General features: G+C 38.2%; 1 protein-coding gene across 6 annotated transcripts in view; it reads right to left on the reverse strand.

Moving 5' to 3' along the window:
- Positions 1-350: 350 nt before the first annotated feature.
- The window catches only part of spag9a (sperm associated antigen 9a), a 52,674-nt gene continuing 27,626 nt past the window's right edge, over positions 351-25,398 (reverse strand). For 2 of the 6 annotated variants that reach the window (XM_061885058.1, XM_061885059.1), the window contains 22 exons: positions 24,295-24,352; positions 21,531-21,683; positions 21,387-21,438; positions 21,179-21,309; positions 21,039-21,095; positions 18,853-19,017; positions 18,614-18,743; positions 18,443-18,532; positions 15,387-15,503; positions 15,117-15,303; positions 14,042-14,257; positions 13,777-13,981; positions 13,661-13,714; positions 13,471-13,575; positions 13,312-13,392; positions 13,163-13,230; positions 12,914-13,062; positions 12,655-12,826; positions 12,460-12,573; positions 7,903-8,079; positions 7,620-7,757; positions 351-5,097 (listed from right to left, as the gene is read on the reverse strand). In XM_061885058.1, the coding sequence (XP_061741042.1) occupies positions 4,979-5,097; positions 7,620-7,757; positions 7,903-8,079; positions 12,460-12,573; positions 12,655-12,826; positions 12,914-13,062; positions 13,163-13,230; positions 13,312-13,392; positions 13,471-13,575; positions 13,661-13,714; positions 13,777-13,981; positions 14,042-14,257; positions 15,117-15,303; positions 15,387-15,503; positions 18,443-18,532; positions 18,614-18,743; positions 18,853-19,017; positions 21,039-21,095; positions 21,179-21,309; positions 21,387-21,438; positions 21,531-21,683; positions 24,295-24,352 (2,738 nt within the window). In that variant the 3' untranslated portion in view covers positions 351-4,978. Of the gene's footprint in view, positions 5,098-7,619; positions 7,758-7,902; positions 8,080-12,459; positions 12,574-12,654; positions 12,827-12,913; positions 13,063-13,162; positions 13,231-13,311; positions 13,393-13,470; positions 13,576-13,660; positions 13,715-13,776; positions 13,982-14,041; positions 14,258-15,116; positions 15,304-15,386; positions 15,504-18,442; positions 18,533-18,613; positions 18,744-18,852; positions 19,018-21,038; positions 21,096-21,178; positions 21,310-21,386; positions 21,439-21,530; positions 21,684-24,294; positions 24,353-24,597; positions 24,613-25,048; positions 25,061-25,398 lie in introns of all 6 variants that reach the window. The other 4 variants (XM_061885056.1, XM_061885057.1, XM_061885060.1 and 1 more) reach the window with 4 other exon arrangements.

The following is a 25,398-nucleotide window of genomic DNA, read 5'->3' on the forward strand; positions in this document are numbered from 1 at the left end:
GTGTAAAAAAAACAACATTGTGATTTGTACATTTTCATAATGTGCTTGTTCTATTTTTAAACAATATTTTTACACCAATTCTGCATAAAAAAAACACCTGAATTATTATTTTTTTACAGTATATGTATATATGTGTGTATGTATGGTAGAAAGTTTTATCACCCACCAATTATGTCTTATCTACTGTACTGTATATCTATATTGTGTCCTTACAGCTGCCTGCCAGTTATTCATGTTGCATATAACAATAAAACACTGCCCAAGTCCACACAAAAATATCATGTAGAGTGATCCAATGTATATGCATAAACATGCACGTGACTTATTATAAAGAGAAGGACAACACCGAGTTGATTTTGGTGAGTTTAATAGATCGTTAAAAATAAGGCTATGATGTTCATTTCAAAAACACTGACCGGGAGGAAAACTGTTATGGCATTCAGAAATGTTTTTTTTTTTTACAGATGGAAACACACAAAGTGCAAACACGATAGGAAATAAAACATTTTTTTAAAAATCAGCCACCCACAAACAAACGGGCGGACATATGTGTTTTGCTTTCAAACTCTTCCACATACACACCAACATTGCAGTGTGGTCTTAAAAAACATGCATAGCTTTAGAACATCAAACTCTTTAGTCATTTTAAAATTAAAATTTGATCCGGTGGCTAGCCAAAACGCTTTCTTTTAATGCTTTAAAAGGAACAATCATGTAAACTCATCGTTACCAATAAAAAGCCTGGTTTCTTAAAAAGTTACATTCTGAACCAAGGTAGGCTCTTATACAAAGCAAATAAATACTGGAATGGTAAGAAGACAAAATGATAGAACAATGACCAAACTTGGTCTCTTGAAATACTTCCAAAATTTAAAAGACGGATTCAGGAAAAAAAAAATAAACAACAAAAAATTCCTCAATAATGTTGACACACTCAAATATTACACATGGCCAAAACGTCCTATTCAACCTTTACTTGATGCTAGTAGTCGTTCTACTTCCTTTTCAGGGCCCATGCATTATTGGCACATAAGAGCTGTAGGTTGGGTTATTGTTCTTCTAATCAAGCCAAAGATTCTAAAAGTGGGACGCACAGCAGCTTGAGAAAAATAAAGCAAATCTTATTTTTCAAACCTGTGAAACAAACCTTAGCGGGTGAGCTTAAGAAAACATATTTTTTATTTCCAATCAGGGTTGTCCTGATACAGCTTTTTTTCTACTTCCGATGGCACGTGGGTTAATGGCCAGTACCTGTTTTGATCCGATACGATATCAGCAGGAAATGTACATACTTTATTTTGCCGTGGGAAATTGCTACAAAAGGTTAGATCAAATGAAATTACTCAGAGAACAATGGTATGTATGAAAAACACTAACCAATGTATTCTTAAAATGGACTAGAATGGAATCATGTTGTCTTTAAATTGAAGAGTAGTGGTCATTTTTTTTTTGGTGACACCTAATGGCCACAATAGTCCATGAAGTTAAGCTTGTGACGCAATAAAATGATTGATGCGGACACGTTTGTAACCAGATACTTTGTATGTGTAAGTAATATGCAACTATGACTACTTGGTATATTGACAAATGTGTTGTTTTAAACAACAATATTGTTCAATTAAGGACACGTTTTGTACGTCTAACTTAAGTGCTATTGTGTGCTTAGCTGTCGTGTAGCTGCTCCCTCCTAATAGCCTATAACCTAAATGACTTGACTAAAGTATAAGAGTAATCTTGTGTTTTTATTGGAGGACATTTAGTTGTTAACTGGCTGTAGGACTGCTTGTATTGGAAAGTTCCATATCCAATAATGATCTTTTTTCTGATATCGAACAGATATCATTATCGTATCGGAACACCCCTTGTTCAGGAAACACCAGAAAATATCATCCAGTAAAACAGTTTTTCGGGGGTTCGGGGGAAGCCCCAACTGTATTTTATTTTCTGTGGGCCCGGTTTACTGATGTATGCCACGCCTTATCTGTGAAAACTCATCTAATCTCAACATGATAAAGTGTTGATGAAACAAGAAGAGGAAGCACGTAAATCCCCTCACACAAATGGAAACGACTTAGATTTGCAGAGCAGACTCACACACTCACACAAAAACAAAATCCCACGCACACACGGGAATGTCTTGGACGCTGGTTCACCAATAAAAGTTGACCAGTAAACAAATCTAAAGAATACACTTTGCCAAAATAAAACTCGAACAAAAGTTCATTTCATGTGCACCAAGGCCTGGGCGATTGGGAGTACAAATAAAATCTTACTGCTTTACGTTTTTCCCGATTTTTTTTCTCCCTACTTTTTAAAGAAACCATCAAATGACAGAGATATTCCAAAACATTCTTTTTTTTTTATTATTTGATCAAAACTAGTAGTTTGAAATGACAATGCATCTTACTCTTGGCAAATTCTGATTTGTGTAATTTTTTTTTTAGATTATATATGAATTGTAATTTTTATGGAATTAAAAAAAAATAAATAATGAGCTTCCTCTGGCAATACTTTGGTCTTGAATAAAATATTTCTGTTAACAAAAATGTTACATCGCACATTACATGCAAATAAATAATCTCCAACATTGCGATCAGTGAAGTACAAACTTAAAATAACTGTATGAATAAAATATTTCTGTAAATAAAAATGTAGTATTATACGATGTATGCAAATAATTAATCAATCAAAACATTTAGAAGACTATAATAGTTTTCGTAATAAAAGCAGGATTTTTCATTCAAACATCTAGGCCAGGGGTGTCAAACTCATTTTATATCGAGGGCCACATGGAGAATGATCTACTCTCAAGTGGGCCGGACTGGTAACATCCCGGCGCGATAACTTGAAAATAAAGACAACTTCAGATTGTTTTCTTTGTTTAAAAATAGAACAAGCACATTCTGGAAATGTACAAATCATAATGTTGTTGGGGGTTTTTTACACTTACATGTTGCGGTTAATAGATTTCTATCTTTATTTGTTGTTAATTATACTTTCTGAATAAATGATGTGATAATGTTCCTCAGTCAATTCATTGTGTTAATTTTCAATCTATCAAGATAAAAAAAATATCAAAATCAAATTACAGGATGTTATTTATGTAGTGTGATCATTTTCCTTGATTGGTGCACTAACATGGGGTTTGTTTTTTTACATAAGTAGCATTATCTACAAAGATACAAAAAATTGCTATTGCGAGATCTAGTGGACACATTTAGAGCAGCAGTTTATTTCATTCTAAAATTTTGGCTAATTTTTATACTTGGCAAACTCATCTCTCGGGCCGGATAAAACCTGTTCGTGGGCCTGATCCGGCCCACGGGCTGTACGTTTGACACCCCTGATCTAGGCGATGTGCAGAGTCACTGATTTGGTGATCGCTCTACGCATTGTGCGTCTTCCTCATCATACATACCTGGTGGAAACGATTCCATCACAATAAGATGCATTTTTTAAGCCGTAGTACGTTTGTTAATGCAGTCTTCTTTGCCTTGAGTTGTATTTCCCGCACTCAACCGGAGGCTTCGGTTCCAGATGCAACCATTAGTTTGTTGTGCTGCTCTCTTTTTGAAACAAACTTTGCAACGTGCAGTCACTTGTTCTAAGCCTGTTGCCGCCAAACCAAAAGCGGTGACAACGATTGTCTTTTCTTTGGAACTCAAGTCTCGCTCTCGTCAGCGTTAGTGTAAGCTATGTTTTGCTAGTGCCAATAAGGAAGTAAGGGGGTGGTGCAAACTACAGAAGGTGCTGAGGGGATAAAAGTATGTCGGAGCAAGAAGAAGAAAAAAATCGATGTTTGGGGTTTAAATCGTCTGCAATAGTAAAAACCTCCAATATATCGACAAAATCGAAATATCGCCCAGGCCTACGTGCACGACTCGCAGTTTGTAAGCACTCATCTGTGCATCAACTGGATAAACAATTTTGTTGAGCACCTAATTGGAAATATAACTGCTGATTGTTGTATCTTCTCTAAATATTTTTAGATTACACACATACTAAATAGAGCTGGTTGCAACTAAGCGCTGCACCTGCTCAGTGGCATTGTGATAGAGATCGGTAGGTCGTGAGTTCAAACCCCGGCCGAGTCGTACCAAAGACTATAAAAATGGGACCCATTACCTCCCTGCTTGGTACTCAGCATCAAGGGTTGGAATTGGGGGTTAGATTGCCAAAATGATTAACGGGCGCGGCCACCGCTGATGCTCACTGCTCCCCTCACCTCCCCTCCCAGGGGGTGGAACAAGCGGATGGGTCAAATGCAGAGGTTAATTTCACCACACCTAGGGTATATGTGACAATCATTGGTAATTTAACTTTGACTCAGTTTCTTCCAGTGTATTAGTACATCCATCCCGACTTTTAATGATCTATCTTGGAAAAATAATTGTAATTATTTTTTTGATAGCTATATTGTACGGCGGAACTCACAAATTAAGTACATTTTCAGAACGCAGCACACTTTGGTCCTATTGTCAACAGGCGGAAAAGGCGCCAAGATGGCATTAGGGTAACAAATTGTACTTTGAAATGGGAAGAACAAGACATGCCTAAACTCTAGGTCCTGCAGTGAACTGAGATGCTCACACACACACACACACACACACACACACGCGCGCACACCTGAGCTCTGACACTGAGACGTGTGGTATACAAACGTTAAAGTTTTGTCATGTGTAAATATGAAATAATACCTTAGATAATCCCTTTTTTTCTTCCATGTCTGCAAAAAATGCCTCAAGCGTCCTCCAGCGTGAAATGGCGTTGTCCTTTAAAATTGTCCACACTACTCGCCACAGTGTCTCCAACCTCCTGGACGCAAACATCCCTATTTCCTTTAGGAACATACTGTACAAAAACGCTAATTATAAAATAAATGTTTTTTTTTTTTTTATAAAGTAGTGAAGGAAATATTTAAAAAACTAAAGTCACGCATGCAGGGGGCAAAAGTGGTGGTCCATGTGTAGAAGTGGTTTCAATCAACAGAGGTCGCCACCTGCCAGACGATAAGGTGGCTCCGCTCAGCCTTGGTTGGCGCCGACTGCTGGCCGGACGTGGATTCGGACACGCCGTCCAGTTCTCCGCTTTCGTCACCTGAAGAGTCAGATGGCAAAAAGCTAAAAAAAAAATCCATTTGCCGCAGACACGAGGATGGTGCTGCTGCTAACAAACCGCAGTTACCGTAACTGGGTCCATTAAGCCGGAATATGCTTGGCCTTTCAGGCGGAGATGAGTGGCCCAGACTTGACGCGCAGTCAGAGTGAGAGGTCAGAGTGAGAGGTCTGCATGCGTCACATGCTCCCCACACGCCAATGTTTCTGATTAGCTTTCCTTTTCAGTCGGATGAATGCATTGAAAGGCATTCAGTGCACAGAGAAGCACATAATGGTCGTCACTTACCTTAGCTCTTTCACCAGATGCTTGCTATGTTTGCACCTTATTAACTTACCTTGTATTTATTTGGAACCATACAATATATGGTATAGGTTTAGGTCCTAATATTAGAATTGAATTCAACAATGTTAAATAAATTTCCCACAATAATAAACTATAGTATACAGTGGGGCAAAAAAGGATTTCGTCAGCCACTGATTGTGCAAGTTCTCCCACTTAAAATGATGACAGGGGTCTGTAATTTTCATCATAGGTACACTTCAACTGTGAGAGACAGAATGTGAAAAAAAATCCAGGAATTCACATTGTAGGAATTTTAAAGAATTTATTTGTAAATTATGGTGGAAAATAATTATTTGGTCAACCATTCAAAGCTCTCACTGATGGAAGGAGATTTTGGCTCAAAATCTCACGATACATGGCCCCATTCATTCTTTCTTTAACACAGATCAATCGTCCTGTCCCCTTAGCAGAAAAACAGCCCCAAAGCAGGATGTTTCCACCCCTATGCTTCACAGTAGGTAAGGTGTTCTTGGGATGCAACTCAGTATTCTTCTTCCTCCAAACACGACGAGTTGAGTTTATACCAAAAAGTTCTATTTTGGTTTCATCTGACCACATGACATTCTCCCAATCCTCTGCTGTATCATCCATGTATCCATTTTGGTATAAACTCAACTTGTCGTGTTTGGAGGAAGAAGAATACTGAGTTGCATCCCAAGAACACCATACCTATTGTGAAGCTTGGGGGTGGAAACATCATGCTTTCGGGCTGTTTTTCTGCTAAGGGGACAGGACGATTGATCCGTGTTAAGGAAAGAATGAATGGGGCCATGTATCGTGAGATTTTGAGCCAAAACTTCCTTCCATCAATAAGAGCTTTGAATAGTTGACCAAATACTTATTTTCCAGCATAATTTACAAATAAATTTAAAATTCTACAATGTGAATTCCTGGATTTTTTTTCACATTCTGTCTCTCACAGTTAAAGTGTACCTACGATGAAAATTACAGACCTCTGTCATCATTTTAAGTGGGAGAACTTGCACAATCGGTGGCTGACTAAATACTTTTTTGACCCACTGTATATATAAAATTTTTTTGTGGGTACCTCTCACATTTGAATCAATACGGTACCAATTCCCAGTACCTGGGAATCTATATCGGTACTTAACAGTACCAATTTTATATACTGTTCTATGTGTTAGTAAATGTTAATTGTTAAGGCTTTTTTTTTTTTTTTTAAATACAACGATTACTACTAAATTCTGTTGTCCAGCTGTTATTTGTTTTCTTACACTTCTGTGACTCATTTGCAAGTACTGTACTGTAATACATGGTAGATTCCAATACATTAAATGGCAGCAGTATATAGACTACAGCAGAGCAGAGTATAGAGAGAATGAGGCCAACTTGGTTTCAAAGTTGGCCTCAAAATGGCGCCCTGTTGTTACGGGAGGTGCTTTTGACCAATCAGAGAGAGTATGAACAGAGGATTTCCTAAATCGCTACCTCTATACACAGCTCTGGACTAGTTGCCTTAGTAAGGAAGTAGTCTTTGCCATTAAGTTAAATGTGCCAGTATTATGTTTTGTTCAGTTCTACAAGTGGTTATACTGTAAGTGTTGTACATATTACACACCAGCTGTTTGATTGTAACATGCATCGTTGTTGTAGTACCAAACTTGAAGGCGTTGAAATCGCCTTGTAAAATCGCTAATGGTAATCAGTAGCATGTGTTTGGTAAATCCCTTATCAAATAGCATCGAGCTATGACATTTCGCCTTGCTGTACTTTTGAGCGTCTTGCTTAGTTTGTATGTAAAATTGTAAAATTACCAAAAGGCAATTTGGCCAAGTGTGCTATGAGTGCTTGATTGCTTGCCAAGCGTTTGAGCCAATGAGAGTCTGCAACCGGACATGATACCCAACAAAGGTATCGCAATATGACACCATTTGATTCAATGTAAATCGGACTTCAGTCCCAGCCTATTAACGTACCAAATTCGGGAACCATAAAAAAAATTATATTACTAATTTTCGTATTGGAAATGTGCAGCCTAACATCTAGCATGTCACTTTCACTTAATAGAGGACTTAACTGTATCAGCTTGAAAATAGTTTTGCCACTGTGTTTAGTGTTCTAAAAAAAAATGATTTACATTACGAATAATAATGACGTATGGATACAAAACACTCGCACGCAGCCGTCATTGTGCTCACCCATTCTGAAGTCAATGTAGCCTTCTCCTCCACTCATCACCAAGTACGTTTTGGGCTCCGTGGGGTTTGTGTCTGAGGATTCCGATGGAGGGTCATCAGAACCTGAATCAGCAGTACCTGGAGGTGGCATTGCCTGGCCTGAAAGAAATACGATGCGAGGTGATGACATATTAATAACTTTGTTCAGGCATTTTTTCCACAGCTGGCGTGACAGCCGCTACCAATTTCAATTGGCTGTCTGAATTTGCAGTCTATTTTAGTCCTCTCATCACTTGCCGCTCACCTGGCACAGTGACAAAAAACTTGACGGCATCTCGATGTCCGTGGAAGCAGAGTTGGGCGTGAGCCATGGAACAGTACGGCACAAAGGTAACTGGCAGGACGCCATCTGCTCCATCGTCACTGTATACCCGTACGGCACTGCCTGGCCGATTTGGAGCATTTCCAAACGTCTTGTTGGCTGTAGGATGACAGGAAACTTGTAAAACGACACATTTTTAAGCGATTGTGGTGCATGCATTAAGTGAAATGAAAGAGGTGGGACAAAAGCAGACCTAAACAGCATGGAATGTCTATTTGAAGCACTCAACAAGCTTGATTATTTATCAGTCAGTTTTTTCTTCTCTTCAAACAGATGAGATTGTGCTGTTTTTAGATAAACATCCAAAAACACTAAATTTGATGGTTAAGCAGACAGTGGCTGCAAGCTCTTGTATCCATGGCAACCCATCTTTTATTCAGGGAGCCTCAGGTGTGACAGTTGTTGCATTTAGACTAGCCCTCAACACAATGCATGCTTGATGAGACTTAGAGAAAAGCAGAAATACAGTTTCATTCCAGTATATCTTCTCTAATGGACAATTGCATATCAATTAAACTTAGATATACAATAAAGTAGTCAGTGTACAGCAGTATGGAGGTACGATCCACTGAAAATCTATTATTGTGTAAATAGCTACAAAAGAATAGTGAGTCTAGAATATAGTCAAACATGGTGGCGGTAGCATCTTGGTCTTGGGCGGGGGTTTGCAACCCGCGGTTCTAGAGCATGCTGGAGCTTTTTCAAAAATGTATGAAAATGGGAAAAGCGGGGGGAATAATATATATTTTTTGTTTTAATATGGTTTCTGTAGGACAAACATGACACAAACCTCCCTAATTGCTAGAAATAACACTGTTTATATTAAACATGCTTCACTGATAAGAGTATTTGGAAAGTGGCATTTTGTCCTACTAATTTTGGCGGTCCTTGAACTCACCGAAATTTGTTTCCATGTACAACTTTCTCCGGCGCTGCCACAGAAATACATGTTTTATGCGACCACTCCTTTTGTCTCATTTTGTCCACCAAACTTTGTATGTTGTGCGTGAATGCACAAAGGTGAGCTTTGTTGATGTTATCAACTTGTTGGAGTGCTAATCAGGCATATTTGGTCAGTGCATGACTGCAAGCTAATCAATGCTAAGATGCTATTTAGGCCAGCTTTATGTACATATTGTATGTATGTTGTCAATAAACTCAAACCAATACCGCATCATTATGCCTTGTTTGAGTATATTTGAGCAAATTTAATTTCCTTTATCTATTTCATCTGTGTATCCATCCATCCATTTTCTACCGCTCATTCCCTTTTGGGGTCGCGGGGGCGCTGGCGCGTATCTCAGCTACAATCCGGCGGAAGGCGGGGTACACCATGGATAAGTCGCCACCTCATCGCAGGGCCAACACAGATAGACAGACAACATTCACACTCACATTCACACACTAGGGCCAATTTAGTGTTGCCAATCAATCTATCCCCAGGTGCATGTCTTTGGAAGTGGGAGGAAGCCGGAGTACCCGGAGGGAACCCACACATTCACGGGGAGAACGTGCAAACTCCATACAGAAAGATCCCGAGCCTGGAATTGAACCCAGGACTGCAGGACCTTCGTATTGTGAGGCAGACGCACTAACCCCTCTTCCATCGTGAAGCCCTCCTCTGTGTATATAATTTACTGTATATTTGCATGTCTCAAGACATAGTATCTTTTTGTATTATTGACTGCATTTCTGATAGTTGTTTGTGTCCCATTTTGTTATAGAGCACAGCAAACCTTGCAACGATTGTAATAAGATCATTATAAGAAGACAGCCTGCCATTTACTTTAACTTGGATACACACACTTATGTCATTCTAAGCCAGTAATTTCCAGGAATTATCTCACCCTCTAAGAAAGCCTCCGTTTTACTAATTTTTTCCAATATTGTAAAAATATTGAGAATAAATATCAAAAAGTCAACATATCAAAAAGTCAACATTTCAGTCAACAAAGATTTGCGTTAGCCCGCGGCAATTAGTCATTTGGATAGTAGCTAACGTAGACAGTTTAAACCCCGGCCGAGTCATAGCAAGGACTACAAAAATGGGACCCATTACCTCCTTGCTTGGCACTCAGCATCAAGGATTGAAATTGGGGGTTAAATCACCAAAAATGATTCTTAGGCGCAGCCACCGCTGCTGCCCACTGCTCCCCTCACCTCCCAGGGGGTGATCAAAAGTGATGGGTCAAATGCAGAGAATAATTTCACCACACCTAGTGTGTGTGTGACAATCATTGGTACTTTAACTTTAACTTACATCATGTGTTGCCTTCATTAAAAACCTGTATAAGACATTTTTTTGCAGCTCCAGACAATTTTTTTAAGTATTTTTGGTCCAATATGGCTCTTTTAACATTTTGGGTTGCCGACCCTCGGAATAGGGCTACATGAGTGCTGCCTGCACTAGGGAGTTTCGGTTCATTGAGGGAATTCCAACGTCTAATGTGACATTATAAAGCAGAGCATGATGGTAGTTTTCCAACATTATAACAAGCCCAAATACACCTCCAAGATGGCAAGTGCCTTGCTCAGAAGGCTGAAGGTGCAGATACAGTGGCCATGTGTTCCTTTTGGTATGTCTAACTTGGACATAATCATTATAAGGTGTACTCACTTGCCGGCTATTTAGACAAAGTCTGAACGTTAAGTTACTTTCAGAGGACAATATATCTGCACTGCTTTCCAGAATACTCATACCTACATTATAGTATTGTTCCATAGTGAAGATATAATGTGTAGCAACATGTTGGTATCGGTACAAATACTGTATGTATTTTGATACTTTTCTAAATAAAGGGAAACACTACAGAGGGGAACCACATTTTTTTTTTACCACTTATTCATGTTTACATTGTTTCTTATGGGGAACTGTACAATCTGTTTGATTTCCCAACCATGTTCAAGAACCAATTAAGTTCATATATGGAGGTTCCACTGTATGTCACGACAGTATTAGCTTCATGTATACAGAAGATGTTATAATACAACACTAAATTGAATAACGTAAAGCCATGGCATTACACATGCTGGACTTTCCTTATTGCAGCCAGAAGAATTTTTGAACACTGAAATAAAACAACCTTTCATTAAAAATACAAGAATGTTCTTGTTGCACTCAAATACTTTTACAACAGTATGAATAAGTAAAATTGACTGGCATTCAAATTACTGGACAACAACTCCAAACACAAACTTCTGAAATTCTGTCTATTCACCAGCATTAGTGTTCGCTACGGTTTGGACTCACACGCTAATAATTAACCAGCAGCTAAATGCTGCCTCTAAGTATCTACTGTATGTCTATGGGTATACAGGAGAGCTATTCAACAACGTTTTTACCTCTGTCTTTAAACTCGGTTGATTGTCTCCCAACAGTTTCACCAAGTTGGAAGTACAACCACTTGTGGCGAGACATGTTTTAAAGAACAGCACAGCCTTCACATGAAAAAGGAGAACTGTTTTTGGAAAGGCCTTAAAGTATGTTTTTTTATTTGTTAGTGCCCTGGTACGTTGTTAGTACAGTAGTATCTGAACTTACGATCTTAATTGGTTGTGTGAAGGAGCTATTAACTCAAAACATTTGTATCTCACAAAAAAAGTTCACCTATTGTTATTAATTGAAATTAATTTAATAGGTACCCCCACCCAAAAAACAACAACAGTGCAATTTTGACATGTAACATGCCTTGTAAAAATAAAAAACACTTATAACTTATGTTACTTATTGATTTAAGAAATATTGTATGAAAACAATACAATAAAATGTACTACAAACAACTACAGTAGTTCTATGAAGTGATGAAATAATAATAATTTACTGAATGGTACCTGCTTCCAGCTGCTTCGCTGTCAAACCATCAGCAGCTGTAACATATTTTCATAGATAAATGTCTGCCGTGTGTATATTATTTTAACATTCTTGTCTGGCGTTAAGACTTTTTCTGATTCAGTATGGTGCAGACTAGCATTGGTATACTGGAACTGCTTTGCCAAATTGGCGACATGCTCGGTCATGTTTTTGATCATTTTTTTTCTTTAATTCAATAAATATCATCCACTTCTTCCCAGCACTTTAATTCATGCTCACTGTCTCACTTCAATAAGTTATGTCGATCTGTAGTTACAAGCTAATAGTAGCGAGTAAGATTGGATGTTTTGGGCGGATTTTAAAGGGTTCACTGTCACATTCGCTAAACCAGCTAATGGCGGGGATGCTGGTAATTCAAATTTCAGTGTTGAACCTTAGACATAAACTGCCTGAGAGACAGCTCTAATTTCAAAACACTCAAATTAGGACGCTCTTAGGTAGAGGTAACACTGTTAGGTAGAGGTAACACTGTACTGGTATACCGAAGAAGCCTATAATACCGTTATAAAATGGTGAAATGGGAGTGGTGTTCACTGTAAATATGCAAACAAAGCAGAATAGTTAGGGTTTTTGGTCCGTGGAGAGGAAATGTGAGTACAATATTTTACCTTCAGACAATGGAATAGAGATGATGACGCCATTTCCAGTTCCCACCCAGAGTCGATTGCAGGACACCACAAGAGCTGTAATTCTCACAAAAGAGAAGCCCAGTTTTCCTGTACCTGCAAGGCACATAAGAAAGATTTGTTTTCGTTTATACCAAACTATTCAGTAACCAGGAAAGGTGCGATAACAGATCATACCGAGCATCTTGCTAACATAGGGTTCAATGTCCACATCCTGGAGGTGCTGATAGGTGTGAGCATGAAACAATCTAAGAGTTGAATCCAGTCGGATGGACACCCAAATACCATCTCCAACCCAGGCCAGCTGCCGGACCTGGCTCTCTTTGCGTGGGTGTGCGTCGAACGACTTCTATTTCGGCATTACAAAATAATTATTATATTGCTGACTAGATCCTAGTGTTGACATGGTATGACAATATATGCAGTGCAGCTTTACCTCTATCCTCATGGCTTTGGGCTGGATGATGTAGATCTTATTCCTGTAGCCACACCACACCTTGTCGTGGACGACGGTCATGCAGCGGATTGAGTGATGGGGCCGTCCCAGATCCAGCAAGTGGTAATTTGTCAGGTCCCACTGTCCCTCTGAATAAGATAAGCAACATGCAGACTTGAACATCTGTGGTCTTTAAGGTCTATAACAAAAATGAATTTGTTCTCGAATAAAAACAAAGGTCAGACTTACCAAGGCCTCTGTGGAAAATTGCCAAAGTCCCATCCGCAAGTGCTACCATGACTCTGCCTTTAACATGCCTGGATCAAGTGAAAACTTTTTCTGAGTATGTATTTTACAGTAAGTGTCTATCTTCTTTGCATAAGCAGCTTTGTACTCACACTATGCTGAGGATAGAGTCTTTCAACTTGATGGCATGAAGACACTTCCTCCATCGTGCCACCGATGAGTGGACATACAGACTTTAGGATGAGAAGACAAAGGCTAAGCTTCTTGTATATTCCTGCAACGCCCTCTAGTGGTTGTAATGCGCCACTCACCATCCATTCTGGGCTCCCAGCCACATGGTGGGAAGGGCACTGCTCATCCTCTTGACCTCCAGAACTGAAGGGTCTGAGTCATCAGGCAAGGATGTTGTAGAGTCACTGGATGACAAAATCATTAAATGGTGTTTGCAGTGTAAGCTACCACTTTATCTACACAGCAGACAACATTTTTTAGAGTAGTGACCTGAAAATGATTGCCCCAGATACAGGATGCTGATGTGTAGGTTTATGTTCTGTACTACAAAGTTTAAAGGAGAGTTATGCCTCCTTGCTGGCACCACAGTGGCAGAGATGATTTACCTTAGGACGTTAGTAGAACAGGACTCAGTGTTCCCTACTCCCAATGGGTCAGTGAAAACATGCTCTGTGTAGATTCCTGGCTGGCTTTCATCGGCTACGTGATCCTCATCTCCCTCTTCACTCACGCCAGCATCTGCCTCTGTTGCTTCGGTCGCCTCTTCTGCAGTGGGAACCTCTGCTGGGCTTGTCTGCCTGGACAACTCAGCTAAATAAAATAGAGGTGTTTAGATGGGAGCATTTTGAATTTCCCGCCATAGGAAATTACCTGAGCTAGAGATGGCACTGTGCTCTGCTGGCTGGTCAAAAACACCTATGCTGGCCGTCTGGGGTATGGCGGTGGTCCCCTCAGCCGCCAGGGCGCTGTCACTGCCTGCTGAGCCCACGCTGGCCACGCTGCCAGCCAGAGACACCACGTCACCCTGGCTTGAGTCCACATCCTGAGGTACTTCCTCGCCTGCGGGGTAATCGGACTCTGACACACCTGGAGATTAAATTCAGTGCTGAAATATACATATATAAAAAAAATAGCTGCAGACGACTAAAAATGTACCCCAACAGATATCCTTAATGATGTATTGCACAGTGGTACCTCGACTTAAGCGTAACACAACTTAAAAGTAAGGCAGAATGAGTAAAGGTGTTAAAATAACATCTAAATGACAGAAGTTTATACATGAACATATAGAGAAGCTGCTGATCGTGTTTGATGGAAAAGCAGCTGGAAAGATAAATCGTAGAAGTCTACTCTACAAAGTACCGGTAAATACTGTTCAATATTATTACATTACTTCATAAAAAATACTTTAGTACTACACTCTATATCAGTGGTTGTCAAACTGGGATATGTGTACCACTAGTGATACACAGGTTCCATCTTGTGATATGCCAAAAAATCATTTGATTAAAGTACAGTGTTTTATTGTTCTACATTCAAATAATGTTACTGTTCAAACTGTACGTAATGTTACAGTGGTCAAAATACTAAATACACCCGCTAAATAAAACTTCTGCCTTGTTTTCAATGAATACTTAGGCCTACTTTGCAGTCAAGTTTTTTCAGAGATGATACTTGGTGAAAAAGTTTGAGAACCAATGCTGTATTGTGTTGTTTTGTTTTTCATACAATATTTAATATCTAAAACTTTTTTTTTCTTTTTAAAAGGCATGTGACATGCTAAAATTCGTGACGTCTCGCTGGCCCAATTGAAGACGCGGGCGGGCCGTAGTTGGACACCACTGTCTTAACTTCTACTGTTTTAGAATGTGTGAGGAAAGTCATAAAATCATTATATACTTTAATATTGGTATAACACAGATGAGAGCATTCTAAAAACATCTACCTGGCACACTGGCAATGCAGACGATGTGGGTGTTGCAGGCGTAGAAACTGTCAATAAGGTCCGACGGCTGAGCAGCATCCACAACTAAGACCTTGGTGGAAGAGTGGGTGCTGGTGCACACCCACACACGACTAGACATTTCATCCTGAAGAATCAGATCCTCCTTTTGCTCAACTTTATCTTGTTCCTGTGATAAAGCTTGTTTAAGGAATCTATTGCACCTACACAAACACGGTTGCAACCAGCTAATCCCAAAATCCTCACTCTGACCTTGTTTTCTTGCTCCAAATGATCCAGGCTACTGTGAGAGCCCTTCATCTGCTTTGGGAGCTCAGACTGGATTGACGTCCTACACCCGAAAAGGTTGACCCCCGCAGCGCACCATAGCTGGCAAAAAGTGAAAGTAACTTAAGCACAATTATCCATAACTTGACTTACACACACACACACACATGCATATGTATACATATGTACACATACCGTATATACATATACATACAGTTTGTAGATATATATACATATACTTATGTACTCATATATACATATGTACAAATATATACAGTATGTAGACATATATACATATATTGATGTACTCATATATACATATGAACACATTTTTACATATACACATGTACACATATATTCATATAAATATGTACACATATATACATATACATATGTACACACATATACATATACACACATATACAAATGTACACATATATACATATACAAATATACACATAGTGTATACATATACATATGTACACTTATATACATATAAATATATACATATATAAATATGTATACATATATACATATACATGTATACATATATAAACATGTATACGTATATTTACATAAATGTATATGTGTATATACATACATTTATGCACATATATACATATATACAAACATATACACACAGACATACATACTGTATATACAGATATACATACATGTATACACATACATAAATACTGTATATACCAGGGGCCCTCAAGTACAAATCTTGAAGGTCCACAAATGTTATTTGGAAACAGGCTGGGTCCGTTTGTTATCGGTCAAGCTTACATAGTAGCAGGAGGTAGGTAGTAGTTTAACATTTTCTTAAAATTAACAAAAATAAAATAAATATCCCATAAAATACATGAAAGATTTTCTTTGCTCAGCCATCTGACGTTGTGCACGAGCAAATCATCAAAAGCAGCATCTACCTCTGTTAGGAATGTGCGCAGCAAGCGGTGCTGCAGTGCAGATGATGCTTACAAGAAGATTATGAGTTTCATCATTGTTGTGATGATTTCAGAGTACACTTCTCCAAGACTTGCACAAAGGACAGACTGGTGGATTATGCAGTGATAAGATATCAGGCCAGGGTGGTGTTCTCTCAGACGCGGAACCAGTCCCTTCTCTCTCCCCAACATGGCTGGAGCTTCATCAGTAGCAATGGACACAACTTTTTTCAGATCTATCCCTTTTTCATTCAGCATTTCTGATATTGCTTTAGAGATGTCTTCTCCATTTGTTCGTCCACTGAGGTTCGCCAGGCCCAAAACATCTTCTATAAACTCCCCCTTTTCCTCATCATAATACCTCACAAAAAACAACTGAGCATTGTCAGTGGTGTCAGTGGACTCATCCACTGCTAGGGATATGCACTCTGCGTTTTTTATTCCACCACAAAGCTGCTTGGACAAATCACCAGCCAGTATTTCAGTACGTCTGGTAGCTGTGGCATCAGAGAGTGGGATTTGATTTATTTTAGCTGTCATTTCCTCCTTTTCTTTGCCTTCAAACATGGCAGCCATCACTTCAGTCAAGCATTCGTTAATTATTTCTGCATTAGAGAATGGCTTCTTGTGTTTACCCAAAACCCATGCCACTCTGAGTGAGCACTCTGTTGCTATTTGTTGTTGAGTCATAGATTAAACAAAAATATTGCTTGATGTTTCATATGACTTTTTCAGCCTCGGAATTTCTTTTTTTCTTAGCTCTGAATCATGAGGAAATGTCTCTTCAAATTCACGGTGCTCTTTCAGATAGTGACGTTTCAGATTTTCACTTTTCACCAGAGCAACAGTACTGTTGCATATTAGACACATTGGTTTAGTACTTGCAGTAGGTACAATGAAAACATATTGCTCTGTCCATTCTTCCTTGAAACGTTGGTTTTCCCTGTCCACCTTTCTTTTACCAGCCTGAGCCAACTTGGAGCATGCCATTGTGATTTGATTCACATTCAGTGACTGACGAGTGAACAGTTAGCGAAGTAGCGATACGAGACAACTGTGTGCCTGCAGTGAAAGGTTCCATGCACTGTGCCTGTGGCATGAGCTCTGTATGACCCAGGTGGTAACAGCATATCAGCGCGTCGTTGTGATAGAGATGACAACCCATACCCCGGAATCAGTCAATCAGAGTGGCGTTCTCTTGCTCTCACTCCGTCTCTCTCTCTTTCTCTCTCTCTGAGAGAGAGAGAGAGAGAGAGAGAGAGAGAGAGAGAGAGAGAGAGAGAGAGAGAGAGAGAGAGAGACAAAATGAGTGAGACACGGAGAAGTGTAAACGAAACGTGGAGATATTTGACTAAAAACAACAAAGAACGTTGACTTGCGCTAGCGATAACAAAGATAAATACAATTATTATATTTTTTTATAATAATTATAATTATATATATATATATGGGTTGGGTTTGGTTTTGGAATTTGATTGCATTATTATGTATTGTTTTGTTGGATTGATTAAAAAAATTCCCCCCAAAAAAAACCAAAACTTTTTTTTTTTTTACAATAATTCGTGCTGGGTCCAGACGGACACGTCGCTGGGTCTGGGCATAGACCGCGGTCCACCTGTTGAGGATCACTGGTATATACAGATATATATACATACACATACATACATACATACTGTATATACAGATATACATACATATACATACATACTGTATATACAGATATACATACACACATATACTGTACATGTATATATATATATATATATATATATACACAAACACATATATAAACATATATATATACACACATACATACACACACACATACATACATACTGTATACGTATATACACTATATACATACATACACATACATACATATATATATATATATATATATATATACATATACATACATACATACATACATACATACATACACACACACACATATATATACACTTATATGTATATATAAATACATACAAACATACATAAACATATACATATATATATATATATATATATATATATATATATATATATATATATATATATATATATATATGTATAAAATCAGTAATGCATTACCTTCAAAGAAGCATCCTTGTGTTCCAAAGGTCTCAAATATACGGGCACTGGCAGGTTCATTTTGTTTTCCGTTTGTCCACCATTAGTCCCCTATCACCATATTTAAAACATTTAATCTCCCTCAATTTGTTACATTCAGAATCCACTACACCACTTCCCATTCAGCCCTACCTTGTACTTGCTTGGAAGACTCCAGCCGTGTGCAGTGATTCTCCCGTCATCTTTCTGCATATGAGCTTTGACCTGTCTGTACTGGGCTCGCTTCTGCTCTTTGCGTGATGGTGAACTGCACTGATCTTTGCTATATGATATGAATATGGTATTATTTTCTTATCATTCACAGACACACACAAATATTGTACAGAACAGATCATAAAGTACTGCGAAATTGACCCGAATGCTTTCCTTACTCTTCATTGAGGAAGTCGAAGGTTTTGGACTTCTCCGTAGGGAACTGAGAGAATGTGCTGCTTCGTTTCACCAGGGTGCCCGGAGCGTTGTATTTTACGTTGGACTGAGGCTCCATCTTCTTTATGGCAGGGGTGTTGGAGGTGGAGCTAAAGAGTCTGCTGAAGCTGCAGGCAGTGTAGTTCCGCACAGCCCAGAAAGAAAAAACAGGAGCCACCCAAAGTGAAGAGTGTAAGGTGGGAGGAAAACGAGAGGTACAAAGTGTCACCCACCAACCAAGACAACCAAGATCACTTAACATCTACTGTGCAACAACGCAAAATCATGCTGGGAGTATGAGACAACCTTAATAATACCAGTATCTACTTGTTTTTATAAGGAAATAATTGCAATATTGATGATTTTGCCTGCCTATTTCAATCAAGACTGGGAGAAGAGCGGACTTATCAGTTTGCAGTGTATCTTCAAACTCGTCAGCTATAACATTCTATTCTTTGGAAGCACATTGCTTAATAAAAGAGGCACCATAAATAAAAGAGGCACCATTAATAATTCATTTAAATGACATTAATAATGAGGTGTATGTTGCCTATATCTATATTTTATTCCCTGGCCATAATTTCCAGTTTCAAGATTTTGAAAGTGATAAACATCAAAATGACAAATCCCTTCATATTTTAGTGTGCGGCCCTCAGTGGAAAAAATGTTGACACCCCTGACATAAATGCTCCAATTATTGCCTCTACTCAATTAACCAAAGTGTCTCCATTAGTCGCCGCTGGGTGCATTGTCTACCAAATCAAATAGCTGCTGCAGCATATAATTAGTGGCGGTCAGTTAACATTGGAAATACACCGGATGCAGATTTTATTAACTCCAAAAGATGGTAGTAGCTGCATTTTCAATATCATGAGTAGTCAACATTTAGCTTTAGCTCCTTTTGCATGCACTTTAAAATGGATTTGGTGTGTACTGCTGTACGGTTGCTTTATTCTGCAATCCCACAATATACATTTTCCTTTGCCTTTTCTCATGCACTGGAAATCATTATTAAAGATTAAAAAAAAGCATTATAAAAATAAATTGCTTTTAATGAACGCTGCGTTCTCTTTGTGTTTTATGTAAATAAACGCTGCAGCTGTAATTACAACTTTTACAGTATTTTTGTTTAATTAATATTCATTAGGGATGTAACGATCGTGATAATGGTGGTAAAACTCCAGACAGGTTTGTATTACTGTATAAATCAAATTTGTCAAAAAACTATGATTGGTAACTACACTTTGATAAATCTACGGACCGACGGGCGCTACATTGCTTAAATTCTAACATGAAAACAATTAGACATGAATATCTTTCTCCATTAAGAAACGACATACCCCAATTCAAACTTGTATAAAAACATTGCTGTCTGAGCAACTAAGCTTTTCAAAACGAAAGAAGATGAACATATTAAAGCACTCAAATAATAATATGGCTGTTTAGAAGCCAGGAACAAGAAAGTGTATTCTGTGTCTATTTATGTATTCATTCTTAAATAAAAGGTGGTCTAAACATTTTTGTGTGTGTATAAGTACTCTTTGAGCACATTCAACAATACAGCTATAATAATAATAACCGTGATCATTTTAGTCACAATAACTGTGATACGAAATTTCCATTTTGTTCCATAATAACAATATGTTGTATACAAAAAAAAGTCTAACTCAAAGTATGGCAGGAGAAACACTGATGCTAACACTTAATATGTGCTCTACCACCTAATATCGTATTGATTTTGCACATACTTTGGGTTTTTAAAGTCCTCTCCTTAGAGCAAACAGTAGGAAAACACCAATATGGAAAAACAGCAGGCGGGAAATAGGAAAGTACAAGGAAAAAACATTGTTTGAACAGTTTGTGATGACAAAACTGATGCACTTGCATAACGACACAATATAATGGATGATGACGTATCAATGTCGTATCTCTTCGTAACAGGAGCGGTTGTGTCAGAAGGTAGGTAGGCAGGGAATACAGTAGGTGTGGATAGAACATTATTTACTAAACCACGTTTTACCTAATGCTGCCAGTTCAACAGCACATCCCAAAGGAGATAAGAGAAAAATGCATTCCAGTAATTGCACAGGGAAGAAAAAGCCTAATAACTAAAGGCTGCTGTTTAAAAAAAAATAATCAAAGGACTCACAACTGCCAGATGCTGGATTTCTTTTTCTCTGTGAGAGATGGATTTTCTCTTGAAGCCCTAAAGAGGACCATATAGAGTATTATGTTATCTTTTAGGATGAAAATAAAAGGCTTAGCACATACATACGGTTATCTCCCTACCGGATCATTTCTGTCCACCGCACTGCTTCCTGTAACTCCATCAGTCTCTCTTTGTACTGGTTCCGTTCCATCAACACTCGGGCCATTTCCACCCTGGTGAAGCGTTTCCTTTGGGCTGTGGGTACATCGCTCTGTGGCAGCAAATAAAAAATTGTTTTTAGAGACAAAAAATGTGTTAGGTACAAGAAACGTGTTTACACCGACTCACATCTTCTTCTTCTTTTGTTTTATGTAGCACCTCATCTATCTCAAGTCGCACTCTGGAAATTAGCATCAATTATGTACATTTAAGAGTAGTAACACCAGATTTAATTGTTGTCAAAAAGTGTAAAAAAAAACATTACAAATATACTTTTTAAGTTCCTCCTCCAACTCTCGGTTTTTGTCATCCAGCTTCATCTTGGCCAGGAGCACAGTCTCCAGCTCCCCCTGCAGCATCTCCTTCTCACAGGTCAGCTCATCCACTTGCAATATTAAGTCTTTATTTACCACGTTCAGGGCATTCCTATGGAGGAGTGATTTAGTTGACAAGCACTATTAGCACAGCACAGCTACAAATAGACAGAATTAATAATTTGACATCAAACAATGCACTCTGGCTGTCTTCAAGTAGTTAACGCCTCAATTCGGAGCATCCATCCATCCATCCATTTTCTACCGCTTATTCCCTTTTGGGCAGTCTGATTAAATTATCAACCTTGCAGTGCGACATCTAGTATGAACCCAATTCACCAACCGCATACTGCAGGTGTGTTTGGACAATAGATCTATTGCGATCATTATGTCTTCTTAAAATTGTAGTGAAATACTCTTGTGTGAAGACAAATAGTTTATAGAGACTAATATCATTCTTATCTGCATTCAATTTCGGCTGTCACAGGAGAGCGATCGCTACTTCCTGGTGTGACGTCACATAAACAGCCTGCTGTTTTGTGGCTTTCCACATCTCTTATAATAAAAAAGCTATTTGTCTGGAAAAAAAAAATAATTCTTTACTAATAATCCTGGGAGGATGTTTCTACATGTGGGACATGACTGAGGTTAGTCCGGATGCGCTGCTGTCAGACATGAAGCTCGTCATGCCATCATGCGCCTCGCCCTAGACGTGTAGCGCTCATTTTGCAAAGGTAATGACCCTTTGACTAGTTCACATACTGTATGAAAACTTTGTTGTAACTTTTACTTCCTCTATTTAGCAGGGATTTGTGAGCACCCTTTGAGGGAGAAAAGTGGAACATTTCTATTAAAGTGCTGCCACGCAAACTCAAAGAACATTTTAAAAATCCAGACTACATTTCCTGCCATTAGGTGCGTTTCAACATTGTATATTACCTTTTGACTTATTCTCACCTACCAACCTCTTTTGGTTGTATTTTTGACACTTACATGTTCCATGTAATGTACCACAGAAATGTTTAGTTTGTATAGTAGATAAAAACATAATTTAACACATTTACACTAAATAACAATCACAAATATAGCAATATGAAATGCATGTATATATATATATATATATCAAAGAATATATGAAGTTAGAGGGATTACATAATCAGCTAAGGTAATAGGCATGTATTACTGAAAGGTGGACAAAATATTTTTAAAATATCCATTTTAATTATATCCTAACTTCCCTAAGTCCCAATTTTTACAGTGAATATTTATGTTTATCTTTTTCATCCCATCCATCCATCCATCCATTTTCTACCACTCGTCTCTTTCGGGGTGACAGGGGTGACTGGAGCCGATCTCATCTGCATTCAGGCGGTAGGCAGAGTACACTTTGGACAAGTTGCCATCTTATCGTTTTATATGCAAAATATTTTAATAGAGCCAAAACATGAACTATCGAACATAAGATACACAAAAATACTAATTATAAACTGTTTATCTTAATTTAAAGACTAAGGACTAGCACCAGGTAATTAAAACTCCCATATATATTTTTGTAACATCAGACTTTCCATGAACTTTTGCAATGTTTGTCCTATGTTTACAATGACCTCGCATAATTGCTTACTACCATAGCACTTTTAATGATCAGTCATATAAACAAGAATGGCTGATACCTACCGTGGCCAAGAAAGGTCTCAGTAAATGCAAATGCGACAAGACAATATCTTAAAGCCACAACACAACAGCTTTTAGCAGCAGCACAATTGCAAAAGCCAAAACAATTATAAACCCCACAGCACATTAATATAAAGCTGCAACGCAACTTTAATTAAACCACAAAGGACACAATGGACACAACGGAGGAAACAGAGGAGCAAGTTGTGCCAACGACCTGATTTCCTGAGACAAAAAGTTGAAAACTGTGCAATGAATGTATTTTATTTGCAATGTTCGTCCTATTAGGTTTAGCTTGTAACCTTGCTTACTCCCAGCTTATTTGTATCTTAACTCTTTCGGAACTTTTTAAAATTTGTAGAATAACTAAAATCTTTTTTTTATTGCTATTTCATTAAAAAGGCCTAATTGATTTTTTGACGCAAAAATTTATGTTTAGAAACTCAGATTTCTGCGTTCAGGGAAATTTGACATGCCTGATTTAGCCAAAGCAGAGGACCTCGAAAACTGTGGTTTAGCTTTATTTTTTCAGGAGAAAAAAAAAATCGCAAATAAAATATTTGGTTTGTTTACTTTATTGTAAGACTGTATTCCTGTTATGAGTACCATAAAATAACTTTGGAATATTCACGTATAGTGCTAGAGCACATCCTTATGAGTTTACAGATCCCTAGTGACCAGCCAGTATACACCTTTTTCCTTTAAAAAAAGCAAAAAAAAAACGCCAAAGATTCGACTGATTGTCAACAATAGGCAAAATCTAACGAATCAGATTTGACTATGAAAATTCTTAGATGAAGACAGCCCAAAAAAATACACTGCTTCCTCTTTTTAGGAGATGTGCAATACATCAAACATGTAATATCATTGAATACTTGCTTAAAAAAACTAAAACGTTATGGTTAGATGATGAGACAGAGACAACCAAAGAGTTTGTGTAGTTCTTTCTCAGCAACAAACATTATACAACCATAAAGCATCCTTGAAACCTAATAGTTATGATTAGAGTTATGCCTATGCTTTTCTTGAAGCATGTATTAGGAACTTACTTTGTCTCAAGCAGTTGCGAGTTCTCCTGAATAAGATTTTCCACTTCACGGCCCATACCTGACAAGAATAATAACGGAACATGTTTATATGACATGTTTGTTATGTGATTTGACAGAAAGCTAGAATACTACTACTTTACTCCACAGGAAAGGAAAACACTACAGAAAAACAACATAAATAGTAAATAATAGTAATTTGATTTACAGTTTAACAAAACTACAAATGTCAAGCACACAAACTTGCACGCAGCACACATCACATGACTGGCAGGCACAGGATGGGAAGGGCGGGTGAGGTCTTACCAATCAAACTAAGGTCTGAGAAAACCATGCAATTCCAGCCAGGCGGGAAGAATAAGGAGAGAGAGAGAAAGAGAGAAAAAAAAAAGAAATGCAGATATAGTTTGAGACAGCGGAATGATTGAAATGAGGAGCCAGTGTTGACGTTTAGCAAATAGCAATTGATGCTCTCTAAGGCTTGTAAAAATATAAAGAATATGACCATCATTCATCATTTATCATGATAAAAATATATTTTTTTAAAGGTATCCGAATATCATCCTCTATGCATGAAACTGAACGTCATGTTGGCTTGTATAACGCAATCAAAATTAGCTAAGAACTGCCAAACTTAAACAAACTTCTTGAATATTAAGTGAGTTGCTGCTATGGTGCATTATGCAGAACGTGAAATTAAAAAGGAGACATAACAAAAGAATGCTTGGCGATGGAAAGGTCTTGAGGTCATACACACCAGAATACTCCACTGGGATTATGGACATAAGCAGGGTGATGAGACATGGTGGAGGGAAAAGAAAGGTGACGTTAACACAGGCAGATGGTTAACTGCTGGACCAAAGCCAGTGGTTTGGAACTGCAGCAAACAGCAGGTGTTGCATATTTGAAATTATTTGCCAGGAACAGAGCCTGTCGTATACCATGTGAAGATGGGACAGTTCTCCTGTAGTGGTTAAAAATCTGCACATTTGAATAAGTTCCACCTGTCTAATAGTATCAATGAAACCTAAGCTCTAATTAGCTGAAATAGGACTTTGAATGTTTGTATTCAACCACAGGAAAATCTCCAAAATGAACAACTCCGGA

The sequence above is a fragment of the Nerophis ophidion genome, linkage group LG23, assembly GCF_033978795.1.
Source record: "Nerophis ophidion isolate RoL-2023_Sa linkage group LG23, RoL_Noph_v1.0, whole genome shotgun sequence".
In the NCBI taxonomy this organism is placed as follows: Eukaryota; Metazoa; Chordata; class Actinopteri; order Syngnathiformes; family Syngnathidae; genus Nerophis; species Nerophis ophidion.